General features: G+C 42.6%; 2 protein-coding genes across 5 annotated transcripts in view; one reads left to right on the top strand and one right to left on the bottom strand.

Moving 5' to 3' along the window:
* Positions 1-9,777, top strand: part of LOC309532091 (hexokinase-1) — a 60,217-nt gene extending 50,440 nt beyond the window's left edge. For 3 of the 4 annotated variants that reach the window (XM_082222025.1, XM_082222024.1, XM_082222026.1), the window contains exons 11-18: positions 1,366-1,514; positions 1,609-1,728; positions 2,524-2,619; positions 3,076-3,175; positions 3,325-3,508; positions 3,996-4,151; positions 5,409-5,642; positions 6,562-9,777. In XM_082222025.1, coding sequence (XP_082078151.1) covers positions 1,366-1,514; positions 1,609-1,728; positions 2,524-2,619; positions 3,076-3,175; positions 3,325-3,508; positions 3,996-4,151; positions 5,409-5,642; positions 6,562-6,706 — 1,184 coding nt within the window. In that variant the 3' untranslated portion in view covers positions 6,707-9,777. The remainder of the gene's footprint in view (positions 1-1,365; positions 1,515-1,608; positions 1,729-2,523; positions 2,620-3,075; positions 3,176-3,324; positions 3,509-3,995; positions 4,152-5,408; positions 5,643-6,561) is intronic. The other variant, XR_014219593.1, reaches the window with a different exon arrangement.
* On the bottom strand, positions 8,889-22,751 carry TACR2 (tachykinin receptor 2). Its single transcript, XM_082222189.1, has 5 exons — positions 22,228-22,751; positions 16,467-16,661; positions 13,824-13,980; positions 12,469-12,665; positions 8,889-11,393 (listed from the first exon to the last, which is right to left on the bottom strand). The coding sequence occupies exons 1-5, from the start codon at positions 22,620-22,622 to the stop codon at positions 11,195-11,197; spliced, it is 1,143 nt and encodes a 380-aa protein (XP_082078315.1). The 5' UTR covers positions 22,623-22,751; the 3' UTR covers positions 8,889-11,194.
* Positions 22,752-26,762: the final 4,011 nt, after the last annotated feature.

Raw genomic sequence — 26,762 nt, 5'->3', positions numbered from 1 at the left:
GGTAAGTAGAATATGGGGCGGTTTTCAGCAGCAAACCAGCATTGGGCATTAAATTGCATTAGGCTGCTTTTTCACCAAAATAAAAGTAGCCAGGTTAAGCGTGTTTGTTTAAATGCATGAATAACTTGAGCTCAGTGTAAGGATGCGTTCTCGTTGCTGTGAAGCCCAACCCACGAGTTTCACATTGCCTTCGGCATGGCTTCATTAGTGTCAGATGGGTTTCTGTTTGTGTACACACCAGAGAGTACTGCCGAGGCAGGGATGTGTTTACACTATGCAAAGGTGCACGTTAGTGTGTTGGCGTGTCACACGAACGCTCCGCCCGCGCTCCTCCTGGGGCTGGAAAGGTTTAACTTCCTGTTTGCTAGTAAAACTGAATTACTGTGTTGCAAAATGATGCAAACCTTGAATTACTGTGTTGCAAAATGATGCATGTACAGTGGTACCTCGGGTTAAGTACAGTGGTACATTGGGTTACATACACTTCAGATTACATACGCTTCAAGTTACAGACTCCGCTAACCCAAAAACAGTGCTTCAGGTTAAGAACTTTGCTTCAGGATGAGAACAGAAATTGTGCTCCGGCGGCGCGGCAGCAGCAGGAGGCCCCATTAGCTAAAGTGGTGCTAAGAACAGTTTCAGGTTAAGAACGGACCTCCGGAACGAATTAAATACTTAACCCGAGGTAAAGGTAAAGGTAAAGGTACCCCTGCCCGAACGGGCCAGTCTTGACAGACTGTGGGGTTTGTGCGCCCATCTCACATTTATTGGCCGGGGGCCAGCGCTGTCCGGGGACACTTCCGGGTCACGTGGCCAGCGTGACATCGCTGCTCTGGCGAGCCAGAGCCGCACACGGAACGCCGTTTACCTTCCCGCTGGTAAGCGGTACCTATTTATCTACTTGCACCTGAGGGTGCTTTCGAACTGCTAGGTGGGCAGGCGCTGGGACCGAACAGCGGGAGCGCACCCCGCCGCGGGGATTCGAACCGCCGACCTTTCGATCGGCAAGCCCTAGGCGTTGAGGCTTTAGCCCACAGCGAGGTACCACTGTATAAAAAGTGTGTCACCAACATAAAAAGTTGGGAAAGCTCTCGCTTAGGGACTCCTATTGATGTGAAGCTGGGGTGAGGAACAATGTATCACATGGATATGTATATACGCACACATTTGTACAGGATGCATATGCATTTTGGATAAAGTTGTGTAAACTCTTGATTAAAAACCCAGCACTGGAAACACAATGAGTTCACAGTAGATGAGAGAGCCTTTTCCTCCTGTAACATAAAAGTGCTGGGGACTAAAAGTTCACAAAATTTAGATGCGTTGTTCCTTACTTCCTACTTGGTCAAAATTATTTCATTGCAGAGAACGGAGACTTCCTGGCCCTGGATCTTGGAGGAACAAACTTCCGAGTTTTGCTTGTGAAGATCCGAAGCGGTAAAAGGCGAATGGTGGAGATGCACAATAAAATCTATGCCATTCCTATAGAGGTCATGCAAGGTACTGGAGAAGAGGTGAGCATGTAGTGCAGAGGATGTTATGTTGTTGCTACCTTTCAGAGACTGCACAGTGCTTGTGATACACACTACTTTATTTTGCTTTTTCCAGCTGTTTGATCACATTGTTTCCTGCATCTCGGATTTCCTGGACTACATGGGAATAAAAGGTGCACGACTCCCCCTGGGCTTTACGTTTTCTTTCCCTTGCAAACAGACAAGCTTAGATGCTGTAAGTTATTGTTCTTATTTCTGTAATGAAACTTTTCCATATGTGTTTTTTAAGAGTGGATTTTCAGCTGCAGTTTAGCGGTTGAGAAGAGGTATGCAGGCAGACAAGCGTGAGTGTGAGCTTTGCACATGCAAAGAATATTGACACAGTCAATATTCCTTATACTGAGTTAAGATAATTGGTCCATCTGGCTCAGGAAAATCTACACAGAATGGGAGCCACCTCTCCAGTCTTTCCAAGGCCTTAATGGAGATGTTGAGGATTGAACCTGGGAGTTCTTGCCTGCAAGGCATGGGCTGTTATCACTGAGTTAAGCCCCACCGTACCTGCAGATTCTAGACTTAACTGCAGTGTGCCTTTAAAAGTGATGCCGAAATAAGATATTGCAGGGGCATGGCTGGTTGCCATCAGTCTTTGTTGTTAACCCATGTTCCCATGGTAACAGCTAATGAAAGGAGATGCATGATGTCATCTCACTTGTAGTTTGGATATTCCCCCTGCTCTACTTCATTGGCTGTCATTTGTGCTCGGCTGGAAACTGAACACAATGACATCACACCGTGCATCATCTTTCAGAAGGTGTTACTTGGATAATGTTGACTAGTGGTAAATACCACCCCACAGTTTGGATCTCCAGGAACAACAGCTGCATATGTATTCATATGAGGAGCTCTTGATGCCATCGTGGGTTCATTAGCTGGTTGGGTCTGCTACTGCACCTGGATGCCCTGGTGGTGATTATTTCTGGTTTGTTCTGATACTGCAATGAACTGAGTTTCTTGTTCCTTTACTTAGGGCATCCTTCTGAACTGGACCAAGGGCTTTAAGGCTACTGACTGCGAAGGGGAGGATGTTGTTAATTTGCTACGGGAAGGAATAAAAAGAAGAGAAGTAAGTTCCCCCCCTGTGATTTCTTAAAATTAGCAGATGGTGTTGATCTTCTTAAAAATCATGTATTGTTTGTTTTATGAGTCACTGTTGTGTGTTCTTACTCTTCCTCTGGATTGCTTAAGATCCCCTGTTCTGGGGGTTCTCCTAACCTTCCTGAGCAGATCTGTGGAGGGTGTGGTATTGGGAAAGGAAAGGGTGGTTTTCACATTCTGCTGGCAGAACTCGTTGCTCTGGCTTCTGCCAGTGCAACAACTTAGTTGAATCCAGCCCTCTGGACATCGGAATTAAAATTAAATTGCTATTATTTAAAACAGACCTGTGATTTCCTTATTATTACAATATTTGCAAATGACAGGCATGGGCTTGTTTCCCTGAACTTGTAACCATTGGTGAATACTACTCCGCCGTGTTTCAAGAGAAGCAATTGTAGTATATAATTTTGTTACTTCTTCCAAGGAATTTGACTTGGATGTTGTGGCCGTGGTGAATGATACAGTTGGGACTATGATGACTTGTGCCTATGAAGATCCCAATTGTGAAATTGGACTCATTGTGGGTAAGAATGGGACTTGCTATTTAGTTTGGTTCATTGGGTGCCTCATTATACTAAAACCCATTGCAGTACGTCCTATAACTACCGGATGATTTTGTGTGTCCTTTTTTTGGTCTATTCTGGTATTGAATCTGATTCTTTCACGGTTCCAGGAACTGGCAGCAATGCATGTTACATGGAGGAAACGAGAAACATAGAGATGGTAGAAGGAGAGCAAGGAAGAATGTGTGTGAACATGGAATGGGGTGCGTTTGGAGACAACGGATGCCTAGATGACATCAGGACAATCTATGACAAAGCTGTTGATGACTACTCATTAAACAGCGGCAAGCAAAGGTATTTCCGGGTGAAATGTTGTTGGAAATGGGTGAAGGCTTGTGCTGCGGTGACTCAGCAGAGATGGTTTTCGTCACATGCACTACTGTGATCACCTGATTGGACTTCAAGACAAATGCACAGCCTTGGGCATGCTTTCTTCTGGGTGCACAGAGGCAGCAAGGCTGGTGGTGTCTGAAAACTCCCAACATAAACAAGAGAGGAAATTGCGTGTTTCTGCTGTGTCCAGAACAGAAATCAATTCAGCAAACACAGCTGCATATTAGTGCCTGCTGTTGCTTTCAGCCTGCAAACAAAATGTATTTGTATCTCCGCCCCCCCCCCCAAATATGCATTGTGTTCCCTTTGCATTGAAATGAATGGGGTGGAATAACGTAATTAGGCTTTTACTGATTAAGGATTAATCACCAGCAAAACTTTTCTCAGTTGACCTTAACACACACACACACCCTTCTTTCTGAAACCCTCATCTGTCTATGATTTGCAGGTATGAGAAGATGATCAGTGGAATGTACTTGGGGGAAATCGTCCGGAACATATTGATTGACTTCACGAAAAGAGGATTCCTCTTCAGAGGTCAAATTTCAGAGACACTGAAAACGAGGGGCATTTTTGAAACAAAGTTCCTTTCACAGATAGAGAGGTAAGTGAGCTTAGATGTATATGTCATTGTCAAGCTATTACTAACAATTACTTTTTCTCGGAAATCTTAGCTAATGATATCAGCATTACAATAATGCTCTACAATCTACTGTGAGTTTTTACACAATCCATATTTGTGGTTCTCTTTCATGGTTCTGCATTTTTTGAGTGGCAAACTTGGGCAAATCTTTTTTTTATTGATTTTCATTTGTTTTTCCCAAATTGGTCACTAATTAAAACAAATTAAATTAAATTAAAACAAATCAACATTTTCCCAAATCTGAACAAATTTAACATTTTTCCAAATCTGACTTCCTGCACGCCCTCCTGGATGTGTGGATGGTTCTCCTTGGTGCTGCATCATATTCCCCAGTTAAGTTCAAATATTTCGAACAACCTTATATTACAATACACTTGCCACTTGAGTAGCAAATGTTAGGGCCTGCCTCCTAACGTTGCTGTAATACTGCAACGGTGCTGTAATACCGCAGTCTGACACCAGCTGCCGCTGTAGTGCTTTTTTTTTGCATCAGTATAGATGGAGACAGAAACGGCCCTAGAGTGGCAGACCACTGCGAAGAGCAGAGACAGATCAACTGGGCAAAGAATGGCTTCCAGAACAGCTGGAAGTGCAGCAGGGCAATGCTCCCCTGTTCTCTGGGACCAAAACCTATTACAGACCCTGAGAAAGTGAGGATAGTTTGAATGCAGTGAAAAGGGGCTGCTCAGAGTGTGATGGGAGGCGTTTTTAGCCATGTAGATTTCAGTACCAGTGTTGTATATAGGTGTCTGGAGATGACATAGGTGGTCTTAAATAGGGAAAGGGCAGGAGTGCACACAGAAGTTTCCCTGGCTCCATGTGAGACTTTCCTGCATTCAGCATCAAAGAGGGTTTTTCTGTGGGGAGGACCTTTGCACTTAATGTGGACTGGTTTGAGGTTGAGCTGGCATTCCAGCGGGGAGGGGGATGTTGGGTACCTGCGCCTCCATTTATAGCCTGAATGCCAGAATAGGCCTTCAATTGTACACTCAGTGATGCATGTGGTACCTAGGCCAACGGGAGTCTTTGACTGCATACGCCCTCCAGGTGTTGTTGGCCACATTCCATTGGCCATGTTTGCTGGGCTGATGGGAGTTGGAGTCCAACAGCATCTGGTGCCCTTATCCCTGGTGCCCACCGAAGCAGAGAATTTTGGAAACGAGTTCAAGCCTCTGTTTTCTCTCTCTTCCCCCTTCTCCCCTTGGGTCTTCTCAACAGTGACAGGTTAGCGCTGCTTCAGGTCCGTACAATCCTCCAGCAACTTGGTCTGAACAGCACCTGTGATGACAGTATCATCGTCAAGACGGTGTGCGGCGCAGTATCAAGGAGGGCGGCTCAGCTGTGTGGAGCCGGGATGGCTGCCGTTGTAGACAAAATAAGGGAGAACAGAGGCTTGGAACACCTGGATGTAACGGTGGGCGTCGATGGTACGCTGTATAAGCTTCACCCACAGTAAGTCCTGGGAAATTATGTGCTTTTGCTGTCTGGGCTCCGGGAAACAAAGATACCAAGTGTCTTAAAGCTTTGTGGAAAGCAGTGCTTGGCTTGTGAGAGATTGGGGATGCTCTGATGAAATAGCCAAGGGAGCCTTTCCTCCTAGCCTGCATGTTTTGTGGCTTACTGTGCTCGCTTAATGAGTAGTCACTGTGTACTCCACCACTCTTTTGGGCTTGGGCTCATGTTTCACTGCAGACTCCATAGGCATAGGTTAAGGATAAGGGGTTTCTAATTCTCATTTCCATAAAGATGAATGGACTCAGATGCGTATTTCAGGTGCATGCCTTATGGAAATGACTGCGGATGGGTGTGTGAAAACAGTGAGAAGGAATTCCCTTTATATCACAGCTGCTCCTTGCTTCCTTCTGCGATCTCCTGCCAGTTTGTTCTGTAAAGTCTGCATGTTGAGTGTCTGGCTCCGTTCACTGACATAAGGAAGGCTTCCGGTTTAACATGGAGGAGCGTAAGAAGAGTCTGCTGAATCAAGCCAGTGGCCTATTTGGTCCAGCATCCTGTTCTCAGTGTCCAACCAGATGCCTGTGGGAAGCCTGCAGGCAGGACGTGAGCACAGAAGCTCTCTCCTTTCCTGCAATTTCATAGAATCGTAGAGTTGGAAGGGACCCTGAGGATCATCTAGTCCAACCCCCTGAAATGCAGGAAGATGCACGGGGATCGAACCTGCAACCTTGGCATTATCAGCACCACATTCTAACCAACTGAGCTATCCATTTCCAGCAACTGGTATTCAGAAGCGTTGCTGCTGAAAAGAGAATGAAACCTGCTTGGTAATCTTGAGACCTTAATCGTGATTATGGACTGGCAGAGAGAAGCCCTCCCTCACATTTCCCTCCTTTTGTTTGTTTTCCCCCCACAGTTTTTCAAGGGTCATGCACCAAACGGTAAAGGACCTGGCCCCCAAGTGCGATGTGACATTCCTTCTCTCCGAAGATGGCAGTGGCAAAGGGGCTGCCCTCATCACTGCCGTGGGATGTAGACTGCGTGAGGCTGAGCATAACTGAACTCTGCGCCACTGGCTCATTCTGCCTTCCGAGCACTTCCTTGCGAAAAGCAGCGGTTCCGTAGTCTGAACTGGCAAGAGGGGAAGCCCAGAGTCCCACTGCTGCTTTATGGAAGCGTTGGAGTTAAAAAATAAAAATAGGATACTGAATAGCGTGTGCTGCTGTTGCTGATAATATTTCCCTCCTCTGAACCCCTTGTCTGCATGTGTCTTTTTCTGCCCTATTTGGCACATTCCCCGTGTGTAAATCATTCAAAGGAGGAAAAAAGAAGAATATATAATTTAAACAAATGTCAAAAATAGGTTTATTATTCGAGGTCTAAAATTACAGCCAAATGATGTCCAAGGATAAGAGCAGGTGGTTCTGTGTGTCAAGTGTATTGTTTCCAGCTGCTACTACATCCATGTTAAATACATATACCACCAACAGTGCTGAGTAAGAGACAAATGCTTATGCTAAGAGGGCTTAGCAGTTCTTTTCCGAATTTCTAGCTAAATGTTTGATTCCCCGCACCCTTTTCCTTTCAGACAACTTTGAAGTTTTCACATCTGCTGAGCTGCACTCTGTGCTCCTGTAGCAAGGTCTCCTTTAGCGGTCAGAATTGTCTTCTGCTCACTGTATTCAGTCACTAGGAAAGAAATAAGGGGCTCTCCCGACATGTCTTAATATCACTGGCTTTTCCCGCTGCTTTGGTGAATGATGTCGTGTTTCCAAGTAAGATTTGTGCTGTTCCAAAAGGCAAGTCTGTGCTAGTAAAAACAAAACAAAACCAAGAGAAGGATTGACCCCAGAGATAATCCAAACCTCTGACCGTAGAGATATCCATAGCTTTCCATGTACCCTTCCCTTGGTTTGGCTAGATTCTGGTGAGTTGAGGATGTTAATTTTTAAAAGGGGAATCCTGGTCTCCCTTCCTGCTCTGAGAGCCACTTCCAGTGTAATGAGCCGAGTTCACGGACTGCCTTTGTGTAGCAATTGTACGAGTGCTTGCAATGTGGGAGTGACATGGCTGCAGGTTATCTAGGGGAGTTCTGGCAAGTCCACAGCATGTATTTGCTTCTGGAAACGTTGTGCCACACTGCAAGGCCAACACCATTCCTAACACCTTTGTCCACCTGCCAAAGCTGGAGTTAAGCTGGCTTTCTGGCCTGCCCAGGCCTTTGGCTGTGAGCCTTTGGCTGCTGTGACTGGGAAGCTGCCCTTTTAATTTTCTCACAATGCTCTTGTGCACCCAATGTAACATTGCCCCAGAAAGTGGCGGACAAATTAAAATAGCAGGCAGCTTCCCAGAACACAGCTGCTGCCTCCTGGTATGTCCATAAGTATGGGAGCGAATGGATGACCAGACCTGAGTGAGCAAAGTGGTGTTTGGGTGCTTTGCTAGGGAGCCCTCTAATCTGCATTAACGGCTAGTTTCCACATGGCAGCGCTCACACGAGTACTTTAAAAATTTACACTCTGAGTCTAGCTAAATAATAGGGGAAGGGGTGGAATGAAATGCATCCTAAACGCCATTAACAGTGGGTCCTATGGAGGCCAAAACCACACTGATTTTTAATGGAGCTGAATAATGCCCCTGATGTTTGGAAGTATATACCTTTCCATGTGGATTTAAAAGTGACATTAACTTCAGAACCAGGCTTTTAAACAGTGTTGTTTTTCTAGAAAAAGGTGCTGGACTCACCATGAACGCCTCCCTTGTTCTCTTGGAATGGCAATGGCGCCCACCTGAGAGATGCTGGAGCTAAGTTCCTGCTGGAAAAAACCCCCTGCTTTTAGATACATAGATAGCAGCAGCATCTAATGATTAGATGAGTAAAGTTTCAAGGAGCTGTCCTTGTGTCAATCCACATAGGGTGTGGAGCAAGGAACTCCAGGGTGCTTGGGAAAGCATTGTGGGCAAATAACACCAAACTAGCCTGCTCCAAAGGTGCCTAAAGCAAGGAAATTTCCAGCATTGGGACTAGATTCAGCTAGACTTGCAAGTCAAGCCAGCCTGCCACTCAGCAAATAGAAGGGGCTGGCAAACAGTGATGTGGGATGCATCCTGCCCCCCCACTCCCCGGTTATTTACCTTTCCATGGATCCCCCTGTTTGTTAAGATTCGTAGTAACAATGCATTTGCCCATTGCAAATCAGCCAAGCTTAGCAGATTCAAATCTTTTAGCTTTTTTTATTATTATATTATTATTAAAATAAATGCAAGTAAAATAAGCATGCCAGATTATAGCCTTGCATGAAACTTTCTGGTGCAAATTAATTTATGCAAACTTGCCTAATTTGCACAGAAAAAAAATTGCCATTGCACGCAGACAACCCACATCACCTTTCCCTTCCTATTTGGAATTGCACAAATACAAAATTAGCTAGCTTGTCTTTTAAGTTTGGTTAGCCTGCAGTTAGTTTTCTGAACAGCTGCCGCAGAAGCGACCCACTACCATTCTAGATCTTTCTGTTCTCTGAAATATGAATTGTTGTTTGTTCAACTAAATACCACCATTGGCCAGAAGAAAAGAGATTTGCAGACTTACCATATTTTTTGCTTTATAAGACTCACTTTTTCCCTCCTAAAAAGTAAGTGGAGATGTGTGTGCGTCTTATGGAGTGAATGCAGGCTGCGCAGCTATACCAGAAGCCAGAACAGCAGGAAGGATTGCTGCTTTCACTGTGCAGTGATCCCTCTTGCTGTTCTGGCTTCTGAGGTTCAGAATATTTGTTTTCTTGTTTTCCTCCTCCAAAAACTAGGTGCGTCTTGTGGTCTGGTGCGTCTTATAGAGTGAAAAATACGGTATTTTTCTTCTCTGCTCCTCAAGATTGGAATTCCCCATGCTAATAAGCATTTCAATATGCATATTGGTGCACTGTGATCAAATGTTGTGTGGTCACACGAGTCACAAGCAGTAAGCTCAGCTTTAAGTGTGTGCGTGTGTGTGTGTGTGTCTTCCGGAAGATCTGCATGATTCCCTGGATTTGCAATGCTAGAAAGTCTTTTTACATTGCACCACTAGTAGCAGCAGTACTTACTAGTGCAAAGTGAATATTTGTGACAATATTAAACTTTTTTTGACGTGTGTTGGTGTTTGGTAATTCTTTCTGGCAAAGGAATGATTGGTGCTTTGGAGAAGGGTGGGGAAGATCCCTGTGTGTTTTAAAAGCAATGGAAACAAACTGGGAATATTTAAAATAAAAACTTGATTCAATTCTAGATTCCGGATATTTCCTGAGAAATGTTTGCCTCTAGCAAATGTTTCTTTACACAACAGTGTTAAAATGTCCCACCAGATTTCAGCCTTGGGTTGAACACACTTGCACACCTTTTTGACACAAGAACTGCTACGTGTTGTGTCCTTGAGTTGAATGTCTGATGGTTAATATTCTATGGGAAAGCGCGTCTTGGTTTTGGAACGGACTTCCGGAACGGATTACATTTGTGAACCCAAGTACCACTGTATTTGAATTTTTAATGCCAAGATGATGGACTGAAAAAAAAAAAGATTTGGTTTGGGGTTCCATACAAAATACACAAAGATGAATTTGCACTTGTGAATCATTGGCCATAGCACAGTAATTAATAGCCGCCATAAACATAATTCTTCAGTATGGTGAACAAATCACAGTTGCTCGTAATTCTTATCAGAAATGTATTAACGATCAAACTATTTCGAAATATCTTAACTTCCACCTTGATTCAGATAACGAATGCTGTTGTCAGTGTTTTACTCAAATGACTGAATATGGTAACAGTCTTTTACTTTTTAAAGTATTTAAAAATAATATGACAATGCTTTACATTTTCTGGGGAAAGGTGTCATTTATGTATATGCCACAAGGAATGTAATTCAATCAGTTAAATGTGCATAACAACTGGCCGTTGTTCACCAGACCTGATGGAGACGGAGACGGTGCACATAACTCTCCAATGAGGAGGGAATTGTGCAACAGGCCTTGGAGAATTGTGCATATTTTGGCTGAATTTTGTACATTCTCCAGGCAAGTTGCACATTCTCCAGTCAGCATGTACAGGTGGGGGGGGGGGGAATGCCCTTTTTCTATTTGTTCTGAAGTATGCAATCTGCTCTGTGTGCTCCACAGTCTATCTTGGACTCCCAAAACTGGTCTGTTGCCATCAGGTGCCATGATGGATGCTGTCCCATAGCCAGCATTGAAATAAGATTCAACAGCTAGTCCAGTTGGCTTCTGTACATGAAATGGGGAGGTGAGCCACCTTGTCCTTTGCCTCAGGCAGTAAAATGTCTTGGGTCGGCCCTGTGGCTTTCCATAATAGTATGAGCGTATGGCATTGAGATTATTTTCAGACACTAAGACATTCAAGCAATAAAACTGATGGAGGAATTGATTGGTTGTGTTGCTAGTATGAAGCACTGCAAAGAATACTCCCAAATCTGTCACAAACCTCTGTGGTAATATTTTTAATCAGCAATGAAGAAACACAACAAGAAGCCATTAATCAAGCTATTGGCAAAATAGTCAAACGACCAAATACATGGTACTTAATGGTACATTGTCCATATTGGTTGTCTGTGTTCCTGTGCTTGTCAGGTTGTTAGATGCTTGATCTCTCCAGGTCTTCTTTAAAGGCAATCGGGGAGTAAGGTTAAGTCTGTCTCTTTCCGTTGCTTTGATGCAAGGGCAGCACTGGAAAGCTATCTTGAAACCAGAGCGGAACCTGTAAATGGGTGCAAACACAAGCTAAGTGTTACATGGTATAAATGAGGGATGGAGAATCTCAGACTTGAGGGATTCCTCAAGTGTTTTGTCTGGGTGGACTGTGTCTTTGTAGGGTGACACCTCTTGCCTGACAGGGTGGAGTGATAAATCTGTATAGAAATACATGACGTGTGTGGTCGATACCAAAGCATAAGTCACATTGGCTGTTCTGTCTACTTTTGCCTCTGACCCAGCAACCACTAGCATGTGACCCCCACCCCCAGTATGTAGTCAGAAAAAGCTCCCCATCCCTTGTACAGACTGAGAAGGTAGAAATTCTGCAAAACCCATTATCCATGAGGATCTTGCCATCATGTATGCAAGAGTGCAGCCTCTCCCCCAAACTGGTAAGAATCAGTTTAGGAGGAACCTAATGGCCAATTGCTTGACAAAGGCACAAGGAAGTCTCCTCATGTACAGCAAAAAACTTGGGTTGAGTAAGTGTTTTCAAGGACTATGGTTGGGTGAGAGAAGGTGAGGTGCTGAGGAGATAGAAGGTGGTTGGCTAGAGAATGAATGGTCAAGATGACATATATTTCCTTATATAGGGTGTGTGCTCTCACAGACGCTTTTGTACTCTGTCCCGTAACAAATTATTGAATAAAGTCTGACGAATGAGGAATTTTGTGTGAGCCTCCATATTGAACCCCCAAAGGAAATTTTCTCTTCAAAGAAAAATGGACTGTTTCCCTGATGGAATACAGAGGCTATCAAAGGAATGTGATGCACATTTAGAGAAAAGCGCTGTTTTTTGTGGAATTTAATAATGTGCCTGAGAGTAAGCACCATTGAACTTGGTGGTATTTGCTTCAGAGCGGGAATGTAAATGATTGCATTCTAAATGTTAGAGGTCAAGCTAAATATGATACAAGGATAAGCCCTGAGTGTAGGCCACACTGAGCAAAATGGGCCAATGATCTGAACTGGTATAAGACAGCTTCCTAGGTTCCTATATTTATATACGAGCATTTTTATCTTACACTTCAGTGATACTCCCAAGGTGCTTGCATTCATTTAACACATGCACTACTCACTTTTGATTAAGGCAGCAATAAATAATTGGGCTATACATCGCAGAGCTCATGGCAAGCAAAAACACCGCCAGGTATACTTGTTGAATGTACTTCTGCCTGTAAATGTCTTTCCGGATGTTCCCCAAGACGAAGTAGAGATGATAAGGGAACCAGCAGATGGCAAATGTGATCACGACTGCAACCATTGTCCTGACAAACTAGAAAAAGGAAAGAGAAATCTTTGAATGCTTTGTCGTTCTTCTGGTCCCAGATTTGTGCCTGTGGTGTCAAAGAGGCTGCCACCCATTTCTCGTGAAATACAGGCTTAGGGTGGGTACTCAGCAAGTCTGTGATGCGTTTCTGTGCAACAATTTGTGCCTGGAGTTTCTTATGAACCAAACCAGACAATATGTTAAATGCATAGATATATTAATGACATGTTTCCTCATCCCTGCAATATATAGTAGTAACTTGTTTATAAAGGCAACTGTGGCTGTGCAGAATGCTGCTGTGATAATGTTGCCGCAAATCCCAGAAACATGCACTTTTTAGGATTGGAAAGTGACAGGTGGTGACTATTCAAGTTGAACCCCCTTAGCTAGCAGTATCTTGCCCTACTTGTTTGCTGCCAATGTATATAATGTTGGTTATTGGGAAGCAGGTGGCACTGTGGTCTAAACCACTGAGCCTCTTGGGCTTGCCGATCAGAAGGTCAGCGGTTTGAATCTGTGTGACGGTGGTGAGCTTCCCTTGCTCTGTCCCAGCTTCTGCCAACCTAGCAGTTTGAAAGCACACCACTGCAAGTAGATAAACAGGTACCGCTGTGATGGGAAGGTAAATGGCATTTCTGTGTGCTCTGGCTTCCATCATGGTGTTTTGTTGCACCAGAAGTGGTTTAGTCATGCTGGCCACATGGTCCAGAAAGCTGTCTGTGGATAAACACTGGCTCCCTTGACCTGAAGCGAGATGAGCACCGCGGCCCATAGTCACCTTTGACTGGACTTAACCATTCAGGGGTCCTTTACCTTCACCTTTTATAACGTTGGTTAGAGGCATCATGCTGTAGTACCTATCCAGGACAGCAGAGGGCATTTGCTAAAACTTAGGTGGTAATTTGAAAAATCAAGACTACACATTCCCACAAACTCTGCACCTAATGCGCACCTACCATTGGTTTGGGAACAGGTATTTGTCATGATCTGTACCTATCCTGTTGTTTTTTAAAGAAATACTGCATACACAGTCTGAGTCTTAGCCGGAGGTGTGTCTGGTCTGTTGTTCTTGCTGATAATGAAACTATGCAGCAGTGAGATTTACCCCTGGGTTCATGTTACCACTGCGCTATAAGCAGCAATTATTAGCTCACGACAACTAACCTTTTTTTTTGCTGTAATCATATGCTGGTAGCTGAGTACATTAGTGTGATCTCCAGGAACAGCATTATTCCACAGAGCCTTTCCTATTGCACTGTATGTGATAAACATCACTAGGAGAGGCAGCAGGTACACCAAAACAATGACTGTAATGTGGTACCTGAAAAAAAGAGAAAAAGAGCTGAGCATGGATAGAGCTTGTTTCCCTTCCTTCAGTCCAAAAAGAACCTCCATGTATTGGGAAGATCAATAAATGCTTTTCTGCCTGAGTTTCCAAAACTTTCCGGGGGCCGGTGGTTTCCAGGGCAAGAGTGGCCAGAGCAGTGAATGTAAATGGTATCTTTGTACACTGGGGTAGTTTTTACACACACACACACACACACACACACACACACACACACACCCTCTCTATTCTCCATCCAGGCAAGCAACAAGTCATTCTCAGAGTTCAATGGCATGTTCCAATCAGGCAAAAACACTCAAGGAGGATGTGAAGCAAGGCCGGTGATGGGAAGCTATCAAAACACAATGTACCATTAATGGTCTTTCAAAAGTGATACTCTCAAAGTTATAAACTGCTGTTTAGGGTGACCATTTGCCCTACTTTACCGAGAACTTGCATGGGGTTGGATTAGATGACCCTTGGGGTCCCTTCTAACTCTTAAGGTTCTATAATTTCCGCTGTTTGGAAAGTGTCCTCTGTCAGAAGGCCTGACCAGATATGAAGGGAGAGTAAGAGCCTTGAAGTTGCCCATCAACAGTTAACATGGGGACAACAGACTGAGCAAACCATAGTCTTCTCCACTATGACAAAATGATAGCTAATTTATATTTGAATTATAGTGATTATTTCTAAATTTGCAACCATGCATATAAATTAGCATATCATGTATACAGTCTGAATTTGTGTAAAATTTTGTGTGTGCCCCCTCCCCCACTTTTTTGGGTGATGTGACAGTGGCCTCAGTAAACCAGTGGCATGAAGACAGCTTGTCAGAAGGCTACTATTTGTAGAAGATGGTTGCTGATAAATGTTCAAGGAGTGATGTTAACGCAATGCTGAAATAACCGTGCCTCCTTTCTGGAGGGAGATGAGAATTGTACCCAAAGCTCCATAAATGTTTGGCCTCCTGAATTCCAGAACCTCATTAACAGAACAAAGGACTCTGTTTTAGCCTTGAGTGTGGTTTTCCCCGGACTAAAAGGGGAAGAGGTGAGCCAGACAGAGGAAGAGATAAGAACACATGGGGGAAATCCTTCCCTTTGCCACAAATAGCAAGGCTAATCACTGCAAGGCTAATCACTGCAAGGTCTCAAGATACCTCTCCATTTTCCCCGCACTCTTTTTATCTACTGGACCCAAGGCCTGCTTTTTGAGGTCACACCGCTTCCCCCTTCTTTTTGCGTCCACCACATTGCCATGTTTTGACTAAACATTTTTTTCACTATCGGTAATCAACTGTCAAAATTTGTCTTACAGATTTAATGGGACTTTTACTCTAAAGAAGTGTTGCTTCATATCACAGTGAGGGCATCCCATTCAGTGCCAGATTTTGATTTGATATTTCTCAAACAGGAAGCATGGCGATTGTTCAAGCAGATGCTCCTTGCTGTTCCTTGTTTCTGTGTGAATCTAGATTGGGCCAGAAGATTACATATCTGTGCCTTTCTCACCAATTTCTTGCAACGGGGAGAGTGCTGCTACTGAGGTAAGTGCTTTGCTTTTTGTGCTGGGACAAAGGCAACCCACCCTGCAACTTTAATTAGAAGCTTGCTCCCTGTGATCCCTTCCGCTAAGCATTTTCTGTTCAATATGATGTTTCATTAGGAATGAATTTCCCCATATTTGTGACACTATGCTATTTTTCAGTTAAAAGAAAAAAGAAATCTAGTAATGAAAGCGTAGAGCAGGAAGGACTAACTAAAGGACAGTTACAGGCTAAAGCAATTAAAGTTGGCAGCTGCAAAGAGGAAGCTTTTAGGTAAAGATACAGTAGCTCTGAAAAGGCTCAGGAATATTTTGCTAGAAATTACATGGAAGCTAATGTTGCAATTGACTTTTAAAGACAAGATGAGAGGGTAACACAGGCACCCCAAAGCCCTCCAGTGCTCTGACATTGCCAGAATTGTCCAGCAAAGGCATCTAAACCAATTACTAGTATGGAAGGAATACTGGTATCCCTTTCCCCCCAAGGATTTAAAAGTATTGGGATGGTCCTGCCATTCAGTTAACTCGGATATGTCTGAAGGATTTTTAATTGACGTATGAAGCCCTGTTTGAATTAAATTTGATCACCTTGAGTTCCTGGATCCAACCCTCATTCCCCCATCACAGAATGTCACAGCCGAATGTCATAGACTTCTTTCACTTTAGAAAACTGCAACTTCATTGAAATCTGTGGATCAAACACCCTAAATTGGCAGTATCCCTGATTACTGCATGAATATTAACATGGTCACCTGTTTGCCTCCACTCTCCTCCATCAAGTATAAAGAAGACTTAATAGTAACATAGATTCTGGCTGAAAACAGATGGTTAAGGCAAGATTTTCAGCAACATCATTCGCGTTCTCTCTTTCCCCCTTAAATTAAGAGTTCTCAGCTGCCAGCATGTATTTTGGGGTTCAGGATTTGGGATGTTCTTACGTGATGAGATGTTTACGATGAACGTCATCTGGCCAGGCAACAACACATTTGGTCATTCCATAGTCGACACGAATTTGTGCATAAAAGAACTGTGGGAAAGCAAGTCCAAAAGCTACCAACCAGATTATTCCTATGACCACTTTGGTGTACCCAGCAGAGAGCTTTTGCCTGAAAGGGTAAACTATAGCCATATACCTGAAAAAAGAGAGAAAGAATTAGGCCGCAGTTCAGCCTGCACAAAATTGCAATTCCTAGCAACCATTTGCAAACAGCAGCACCCAGAATTCTTTGTCGGGAAGACTGTGCTCTGTGCTTTGAAGGTATAGTGTGTACACAGCCATATTCACAATAAACAATTCAAACATTTGTAGAAGAGGCAAAGCATTATCCCCTCCACCCTACTCTACTGTGTACATTTATGTGGAAAGAAATCCACAGATCTAAAGGACTGTGGGAAATGCTTGGTGTGTACAAATGAGTCTTCTGACATTCACTCCCAAGCCGATTCTGAAACTTGGGGAACTTCTGGAGTGACCTCTAATAAAAAGCTGTGGCGAGGGGAATATACAGCTCTACTTCAGTATTTGCATGCCTCCATATTTTATAATGGAGTTCTCTAGTTAAAGAATGCATACAAATATGCATAGATTGGTGTAAATAAGGCCAGACTAATTAGTGATTTGTATGAGCTTTGTGAGGGGCAATCATTTATTTTTTTAAGAAAAAGTCATGCTGCTGCCACAGGCCTGATTTGTTCACTGAGCAGTGGAAATGTTTTCTCCTCAGCCTCTCTCCAACCCTTGCGCCTTCCAGTTTAAATGACATGTTGTGCATTTTATCTCACACCTGTTCTGAACACTCATCTCGGGTTGCTGACTGACACATGACCAGGAAGCCAGTGTGGCCTGCTTGATAAATGTGCTCTGTGATCGTAGCACACACGTACTGTAGGACACACAGAAAATGACATTTTCGACAATAATTGATGTTGCATGGCCAGTGTGGCTGAGTTTTTCCAAAATTGGTAGCTTTTTCTAACGCCAAGGATAAGATTTATGATCCCAGGGTTTTGTATACCTAAGTAAGTGGCTCTGCTGAGAAGAGTTATTTGTACAATGATTAATTCCTGCCTCCTTGTAGTTTGTTTACTCTGAGATTGCAGGAAGTACAGTAATTCAGGACAAGTTATTCCATGGAAGTGCCATAGCTATGGATGAATGAATGTCTCAGTTTTGGTTTCTCCAGGTTTCTATTTTTTCCCCATTCTTAAATTCATCTCTTCATATTTCCACAGCAATTTGTGATTTAATCTTTTTAATGCCTCATGCAAATTTGTCAGCAACTTTGGTGCCATTTTCTACATGGACCTTTGTCCATGTAGTCTTAACCAATATCCACATTTTTAAAATATACCTCCCCAATATAATGCATTTTGTATGTTATTTTCACTAACAAGCATTTTTATGCACACTTCCCCCCTAATATACACATTTTTGAACATGCTAGTTGGAGAATAGCATTGCAAAATTCAGTGAAGTGCTACTTTTGAAGTGTTTCGGTTTACGTATTGGTTCAATAATGTTTCTCATTAAAAAGCAAACAAAATAAAATTTCTCCCCTATAGCTTAGTGATAGGGCACCTGCTTTGAACGCTAATAAGAATTTAATTATTTGTACCCCACCCATCTGACTGGATTGCCCCAGCCACTGAGTTGAAGGTTCCAGGTTCCAGGTTCAATGCCTGACAACTTCAGACAGTGCAAGGAAAGAGAGCAACTTCTAGTCAGTATGTATAGACAATAGAACACAAGAGTAGTCCTGCTGGATCAGGCCCCAGGCCCATCTAATCCAGGATCCTGTTCTCACAGTGGCCAGCTAGATACCTATGGGAAGCCTGCAAACAGGGCATGAGTGCAACAGAGCTTTTCCTGGCAATTGGTATTCAGAGACATACTACCTCCAACAGCTGAGGGAGAACATGGCTGCTGTGGTTAGTAGCCATCGCTAGACTCCATTTTCCTAACGCTCTTTTGGGGCCATCCAAGCTGGTGACCGGGATGCGGGTGGCGCTGTGGGTTAAACCACAGAGCCTAGGACTTGCCGATCAGAAGGTCGGCAGTTCGAATCCCCGTGACGGGGTGAGCTCCCATTGTTCGGTCCCTGCTCCTGCCAACCTAGCAGTTCGAAAGCACGTCAAAGTGCAAGTAGATAAATAGGTACCGCTCCGGCGGGAAGGTAAGTGTGTGAGATAGACCAACAATCTGATTTGGTACAATGCAGCTTCATATGTTCCTAACACAACTTGTGCAACAGTACTTGTCCTGTTCAATTGATATATTGTCTTGTCGATTCTTAACTTTTGCACCTTTGAGTGAATCAAAACCCAAACAAAAAATATTAGCTTCTAATTACTTACTGCCAAGTTACGACAGCCTCTTTGCTTGGAAGATCTGTCCGGAGCTTTTGCAGAATGTATAGAATAAATTTTAGGGGTGCCAACTTTTTCTGGCATGGCTCCTGTGTCTTAAAAAGCCACATGACAAGCAGAAGTTTAGCAGGCAAAGCTTCCCCACATTTTAGCCGTGTAGGGAGGAAGATAACTTCATCCATTTGTCACACATGGCGCAGGAAAATCTGGCACCCCTAATCCAAACAGCAAGAAATGATGGCTTGTTTTTGTAAACTTTTCCAAGGAAGATAAATGCAGCCTACCTGTTTTCCTGAGAAATCTTTTATGACTAGCAGTAGTGTGAAGGGAAGAAAAACAGAAGAGGCAGCCTCCCAGGCAGAAAAAGGTGGCAGTCCAAAAAGCTGAGCTGAGGCTGGTGTAAGTCTCCGAAAGGGAGCATTCTGGGGCATGGTGGGGGCAAGACCGGGAGGGTGGGCCTTAGGCTGGATCCTAAGTAGATTCAGCCTAGTTACGTGACCTGGCAACCCAGCACAGAACACTATTTTAAAGATTTGTTTTTCCTCTGCCAGACTTAGGCAGGGCAGTAGCATCCGCCTAGCTGCTGAATGGGATTTGGATCAGGTGTAACTTCATGCCAACTTTATTTCCACTGGCTTTCTTTACACCAGCTTCTTACACATAGGATAGCTCCCTAAAGAGTGGTGCAGTCTTGTGCTTTATAAAAATGGAAGTTCAACTTTTCCTACGTAACTAATAAAAATAAAAAAGGCATTAGTTTTATAAGTTCTTCCCCAAGAATCCCAAAGTGGGAGATGTAGAGAAAATAAACTGATCTGGAGGACTTTTTTAAAAAATAAATTTGTGGTAAGCTCCGGACTACACAATGTATCTGTTACCAGCAGCCCTTGACTTCGAGCCGGAAAAAGCTACTTCTATTAAAGTCATTAATCTTTCCCAGAAACTGATTTATTTCTGTTTTCATGATCGACTACTACTGTCTACCCCACCAAGGAGTAGGCTTATCTGCTTAATAGCACATATTGCTTGCATTCTGCAAGTGTGGATATATTTGGGTTGTAGTGGCTGATTCAGGTTTGTGAAAAGGGAACCCCTACAAGCCTGCGTTTTGCCCCATGAGCAGTTTGGCTTGCTTTCTGAACAATGCTATGCATGGCTGATTCCCCATTTGATATTTGCTTATTCCTCACTCACCTCTGCCTCCTGAAAGGAAATGTCTGCACAGTTCTCTTTTCTTCCTGTTCGGGTTTTTCTTTCTGTGGCTGACAGTGCAACCCTATTAATATATACCCACTCTGAAGTAAGCCCCAGTTGAGTTTAGTGGGACTTACGATACTCCCAAGTAAGTCTATATAGGCTGGCAGCCTTGTATTGGTCCTTCCCTCCATTTCTTTCCACTTGTGCAAATCCAAGGGTTCACCAAAGCACACAGAAACCTCCTTATACAGTGGCACCTCGGGTTAAGAACTTAATTCGTTCTGGAGGTCTGTTCTTAACCTGAAACTGTTCTTAACCTGAGGTACCACTTTAGCTAATGGGGCCTCCTGCTGCCGCCACGCTGCCGCTGCACGATTTCTGTTCTCATCCTGAAGCAAAGTTCTTAACCCGAGGTACTATTTCTGGGTTAGCGGAGTCTGTAACCTGAAGCGTCTGTAACCCGAGGTACCACTGTATGCCATATCGACAATATGCCAATTGTCTCACACCCTTGGACTTTATTGTTACTAGGAATATAGGAACCACGCAGACACTGAACATAATGGGGAAATAGTGTTTTACATCTGGTTAAAACTTGGGAGTTTATGAATTCTAAATCAATTTTAACACAGGAGCTACACTGACATAATTTAGTATTATTTGTATTTTATTATTAAATAAATATTTGATGACTAGTACGTTGGGTGTTTCCCAGAGGTGACTTTTGTCCTGTTGACTCTAAGTGAAAGATGTTTCTGAACTGGTAGGATCTTGCTAACTTGTCCTTTTTTTGACAAGAGGAAACCGAACCTAATTTGCATTGTCCTCAGAAATAAGGCATTCAGATATTTCCTGTATTGTAGGTTATGAGTCACTGTCTGTAAATGATGTGTGAACAAGGACTCGGTGTAACACTAAACACTAAAACAAAAACAGATAAATAAGAAGATCAAGTACTGGTATATTTGTAAGTCTTTGCTGGAGATTTAAAAAACCTAGGGAACAGAATGGGACTTTCAGAAAATGATCAAGATAGTAGAAGCTATGTAGCAGCCCGCTGAAACTTCTGTAATATCGCCTTTTTGATTTGGTAGTGATAAACAATTTCCATAAAGTTTAAATTACCATAATAGGAATGGACGGCCTTTTTGTGTCCTGTGGAGTGATTCCCTGCTGAATTATAAGACTCAGCCAGACTCTGCTATGGTTGAAAAACACATTTAACCTTTGACTTAGGGATCTGCTTTTACTCTGTTACATAAGCTCTTTGATAGCATGAAGGGGCGGTACCTGGGTCTACTGGGTACCAGGCTGTGCAGATTTCAGCAGCTTCAGAGTGTAGCCCCTGATGTAGGCATCTTAAAGGAACCAGGTGGAGCTGTTTGGGAGCTGGTGGTATGCATATGAAGAAGGAAATGGATGTGTTTTACCAGTGAACCCTTTAAATATTACATCAGTGCAAAAATAATAATTCAGGATCAGAATATAATGTCCCCTTTGTTAATTATCCCATGTTCCAAATGCAAGTTCCAAGTCATAGTACGACAACTTGATTCTGGCTGTATTTAGAAGTGCTGTGTGTGTGTGTTCGTTCCCAGGTATAGGACTGTTCCCCTTGACTACAATCTTAAACATACTGTATTTTTCGTCCCATAGGACGCACCGGCCCATACTCCCGCGGGCTCCCAAGGCTTGCGGATAGCTTCCTGAAGCCTGGAGAGTGAGAGGGGTCGGTGCGCACCGACCCCTCTCGCTCTCCAAGCTTCAGCGAAAGCCTGCATTCGCCCCATAGGACGCACACAGATTTCCCCTTCATTTTTGGAGGGGAAAAAGTGCTTCCTATAGGGCAAAAAATACAGTACTTACTAGAGAGTAAGGGTGCAATTCTATGCACGCTTACTTGGGAATAAGCCACAGTGAACACAAAGGGGCCTACTTTAGAGTAAACATGCATAGGATTGTGCTGTAGAACTCAGTGAGATCTACTTTTAAGTAAATATGCTTAGATTTGTAAAAATTCAGCTGCTTTTCCAGTTTGGTTAGTATAACTTCTTTCAACCCAGCTTTTACAAGTTAACCCTTTAAAAACAAATAAGAATAGGATAAAAAAATTTAGCTCAACTTCAAAACTCTTACCTCTCAGCAGCAAGAGCAGTCATAGAATAAATGCTCACAAACATTGCTGTAACAGGAATAAAGTTAAGAAACCGACAGAATCCCTCACCGAAATACCAGACGTTGTGGCTGGCATAAATAAAATTGAACACTGTGTTCAAGGCAGTCATTAGCAGGTCAGAAAAAGCCAAGTTAACAATAAAATAGTTGGTAACAGTCCTCATCCGTTGGTGAGACAAGATAATCCAAATGACAGTGCTATTGCCCACAACCGATACGATGACTATGAATAAATAGGTGATAGCCCAAAGTGCTATTTGCCAGCCAGGCTGAGAAAACGCGGTCTGGTTGACATGGTCTATGGAAATGTCATCCACTGAAATGTTGCTTATGTTTGAGGAGGACATTGTCTTCATAACTTTCTTCAGCTCACTGTCGAAAACTGTGTGAAATGGGATTACTTTCTTACAGCAGTCCTAGCATTGTTGCTGTGAACTCGCAGTTTGGAGATCTTCAGTACACGACACACTGACTTTGATGTGCATCCCACACAATGGTTTTCCACAGGAAGCGATTACAGCTCTTCTATGCTCATATCCACCACAAATCCATTTGAATATCTGCTGATGTTAATGAGCAACAGAAATATGCAGAAGATCTGTGATAAGAAGAATCTTCTTAAGAATCGAAGTGTCAGGTTATGGTAACTCTGTTAAAATGTGTTGTTTTTTTAAAAAGAAGAGATCAAAAGATATCGCAGCATGGAGTTGCTGGACTTTAATTCTCCCTTCCTTAGTAACACTGAAACATTTCGGAAGCAGTCAAACAGGCAAAAAAAAATCTACAGGCTTAACGAGAACTGAAAAGAGGTGGAGAGGCTAGAATATACAATAGCTAACGAAATTCAATTTCGTGACGCTGGAGTTCCACCCCTTGCCCCACGTTTTTGTAGTAATCTTCATAGCTCTGTTCCTCTCAGGTTTAAAGCGAAGAGCGTCAAAGATTTTACCCTATTAGGGCCAAGTCATTTATCCTTTGCATATCCACAACTCACATTTAATTTGGTGAGAGTTCCACTAAGAACTTGGCCTGCAGTGTGCCATAAATATTATTAGGAGGGTTTGCTAGAACAGTTCCAAAGCAACTATACAGAAGACAGTAAAAATGTATTCAGGATTGTGAAATCCATCTCCTGCTGACTGCTGTGAGAGCTTCACAGAAGCTCACACATTGGACTGTGAACAGTGGCTGGGAGCTCAACTGCTGTGAACCATATTCTGCTCAGAGGTAGTCATTTTCATCCTAGGAAAATATCCCAATCTCAAGAACAGCCTCCCTGAGAAGGCTCTGTGAACTACAAGGGAATGCCACAGGAAGGAAATACCGTTTCCCCCCACCCATATAAGCATAAGGGCTTTCTGCCTATGCCCAGGAAGTGGTTGCTTGGATCCTATACATTATTTTCTCCTAATAAAATGGTATTTTATTGATGCAGTGAGTTGCCTTCAAAGTGTCTTAAAATATGCCTAACTTATCTATGACTACTATTTATTCTTATTACTATGCCTGAATAGTCTAAAACAGTTTCCTGAGATGTGCCCATTTATTTTTTTCAAACTTTTAAGTAATTTGCATCACACAGGGAACCATCTCTTTTACTGTGTATTTAAAACTTCGGTGGAAATTCTGAGATTATCCCATTGCTCTGAGACTACCCTTAAAATGTAGTTAGATTTCCACCATATTTAAACTGGATTATTCAAGTCTGTTGAGAAAGCAACACAGGAAAAACCTCCGGTAATGAAATAGCTAGCATGCCACAGGTGTATAAGCACTATTTCAAGGTTGTTTTGTTCAGCATCTAAAATCATGTAGTCTACTACGTGAAAGCCAAAGTTATGAATCCAAGCTCTGACTAGTGTGCACTATTGCCAGAAGACTACATCTAATGTAACCTGTAGCACAAGACTTTGTTTTAAACCAAACAGTGTCCAACCTTGAGTCAACATTGTTTCACCCCAAGTTCCCCAGCTACTTATTCATATCAGTACATTTCCATATATCAGTTCACCTGTGCAAGTGTACCTATAAAAATTCCTGGCCTGCAAACATTTTACTAGCACATGAAGAAGTTACGGAGCCTTAGTTTCTATGCTGGCCACAGAGGAAAGGAAACTTCTTCTTCAACCAGTATGGAAATGTAGGCCTCTACTAAGCCATGTAGGCAAGCACCAAGCAACCAAGCAACCAACCAACCACAACAGTCAACTGCCTTCTACCAAGGGGTCTGGCGCAGGTACAGAATAGTACTGCATGGAATTCCTGGTGGCCTATGGTGACCAGGCAAATGGTTAAATACAAGGCTGGATTTGATTCAAGTTCTTCTCTCATGTTTCTTATCATCAAATACTTTCTGCTAGAGACACTTGAACATCTCTCTAGATGCTACTTATAGAAAAAGGGCCACTCTGTATACTGTAGAACAGAGGCAATTTAGTTAGTGCTCTCTGCAAAATCTCCTGTCTGCCAAATGTGCAATTATTAACAGGGACATTATATACCGTTACCCTAGGATGAGGTGAAAAAAGTACCGGACTATTTGAGATGTCCCAGCTTTATTGAAGATGCACGTTAAACCTTGGATAGCTTCCAAAACACATTTAAATTGAAGAGGTTTAAAAGAGCATCAACTCAGAACTGACTTGTGTAAACAAGTCCTTAACAGATAAACCATTTTAAGAATGCAATATTTAAATGTTAATGCCTGGAATATTCATGTGGAAAATAATCGTGTAAGCCATCTTTGAACTTTTTAATGCAGCCTCACATATTCTTGCATAGTTGCATTAAAATTCCAGCACATGAAAAAGGAGAAGGCTAAAATACATTGTCTATGTGAACAAGGACAGTACTTCATTAGACCCAACTTTACCAGTGACCAGTCAATTTAATGTTATACTGTACTTTATTTAAATTATTGTTTTGTAAAAAAACAACCATATAGCATTTCCAAGAGTACTCTGACAAGCTGAATATGTGCAACTACATTCTTTCTGTGTTAGTTTCACAATGGGAGTTTGATTCTCTAGAAGATGAATAAATATTTACACCGAGTATATATATGAAAGAGATCTGTTCCATTTTACTGTTAGATCCTTATAAGGGGATATACTTCTCTCTGGCTTGCAGAAAGGTTCTGTTCTGTTCCAAAAGGAAAACATGCTGAAAGGTCACTTGTAGAAAGCCCAATAGACTTCCAGGGAAATCACTATGACTTTACATAGTGGTAAACACAGTATAATTTAGCTAGTGATCTTAACAGTTTTAAGATACTCTTCATAAGAGAGAGATATAACTAAGAGCAAAATCTGTTTTCTTTATTAGAAAACACAGGGCTTTATCAAAGACAAAGCGTAAGATTACATTGAATGCTTGTTGCAGAAAGCAAGAAAACCTGAAAAACCATTGAAATGTTTTCATATCAGACACTTTCAGATTTCACAGCTTCTATAATGCAAATCATTTCTCCTCAATTCCTTCATTCATTCGCTTGCTTGTTGGCAAGTGGGCAAGAACAAATTCAGCAGTTGTTAGCAGTGTCAATGAGCTATTCTTCCTCAAGAAAATAGCTTTCTTGTGTAGGGCTTAGTGAGGCATTTCTTTCTTTTTCTCAGCTAGCTTAATATCAGTCACATATTCTCTTCATGTTTGCTCAATAATACAGCAAAACAATTCACATTTTTTTTCTTGCTAGTTGCCATTGGGAGAGTGCTTGAACTCACTTTGTGAGTCCTATAGCATCTCCATCCAATATGCCAACGCTAGATTCACAATGCTAGGAACAAAACCGGGACATCTGTATACAGTGGTACCTCGGTTTACGAACTTAATCAATTCTGGAAGTCTGTTCTTAAACTGAAACAGTTCTTAAACTGAGACACGCTTTCCCTAATGAGGCCTCCCGCAGCCGGTGCCCTTCCACTGTTCTGGCTTCCATTCTTAGACTGAGGTAAAGTTTGTAAACCGGGACACTACTTCTGGTTTTGCGGAGTTTGTAAACTGAATCATTTGTAAACAGGGCTGTTCTTAAACCAAGGTACCACTGTACTACAATGGAACATTTTTTTCTGTTGTTGGTGTGAATGGTTTTCAGCTTATTTGACTCATGACAATCGCTCATTGCATTTGTCAAGAGAAAGAGTGGCACCTTTGAAGGAACGCCCACTGATCACAGTCACACCAATTCTCCAGTAAACAAGACAAGGGGGGGGGGGCCTCCACCTGTTCTCCTCTTTTTTCTTCCTAATGTAACCCTAATGTCTCAACAAATGAAACTGACCTATGGAAAATGTAACTTGAAATAAGAGACATTGCACATACCTTTGTAAACCAAGAAAACTTTAATAAAATATTATTAAAAAAAAAAAAAAGACAAGCGGGGTGGGGCTTTTACAGCACATTCCCACACATGCTTATTCGGAAATTATTACTATTACTATTATTAATATCCCGCCCATCTGACTGGGTTTCCCCACTCACTCTGGGCAGCTCCTAAC

The sequence above is a fragment of the Podarcis vaucheri genome, assembly GCF_965113315.1.
Source record: "Podarcis vaucheri genome assembly, chromosome: 5".
Classification (NCBI taxonomy): domain Eukaryota; kingdom Metazoa; phylum Chordata; class Lepidosauria; order Squamata; family Lacertidae; genus Podarcis; species Podarcis vaucheri.
Note: the sequence above shows the minus strand (reverse complement) of the source record. Positions and strands in the feature narration are given on the sequence as shown.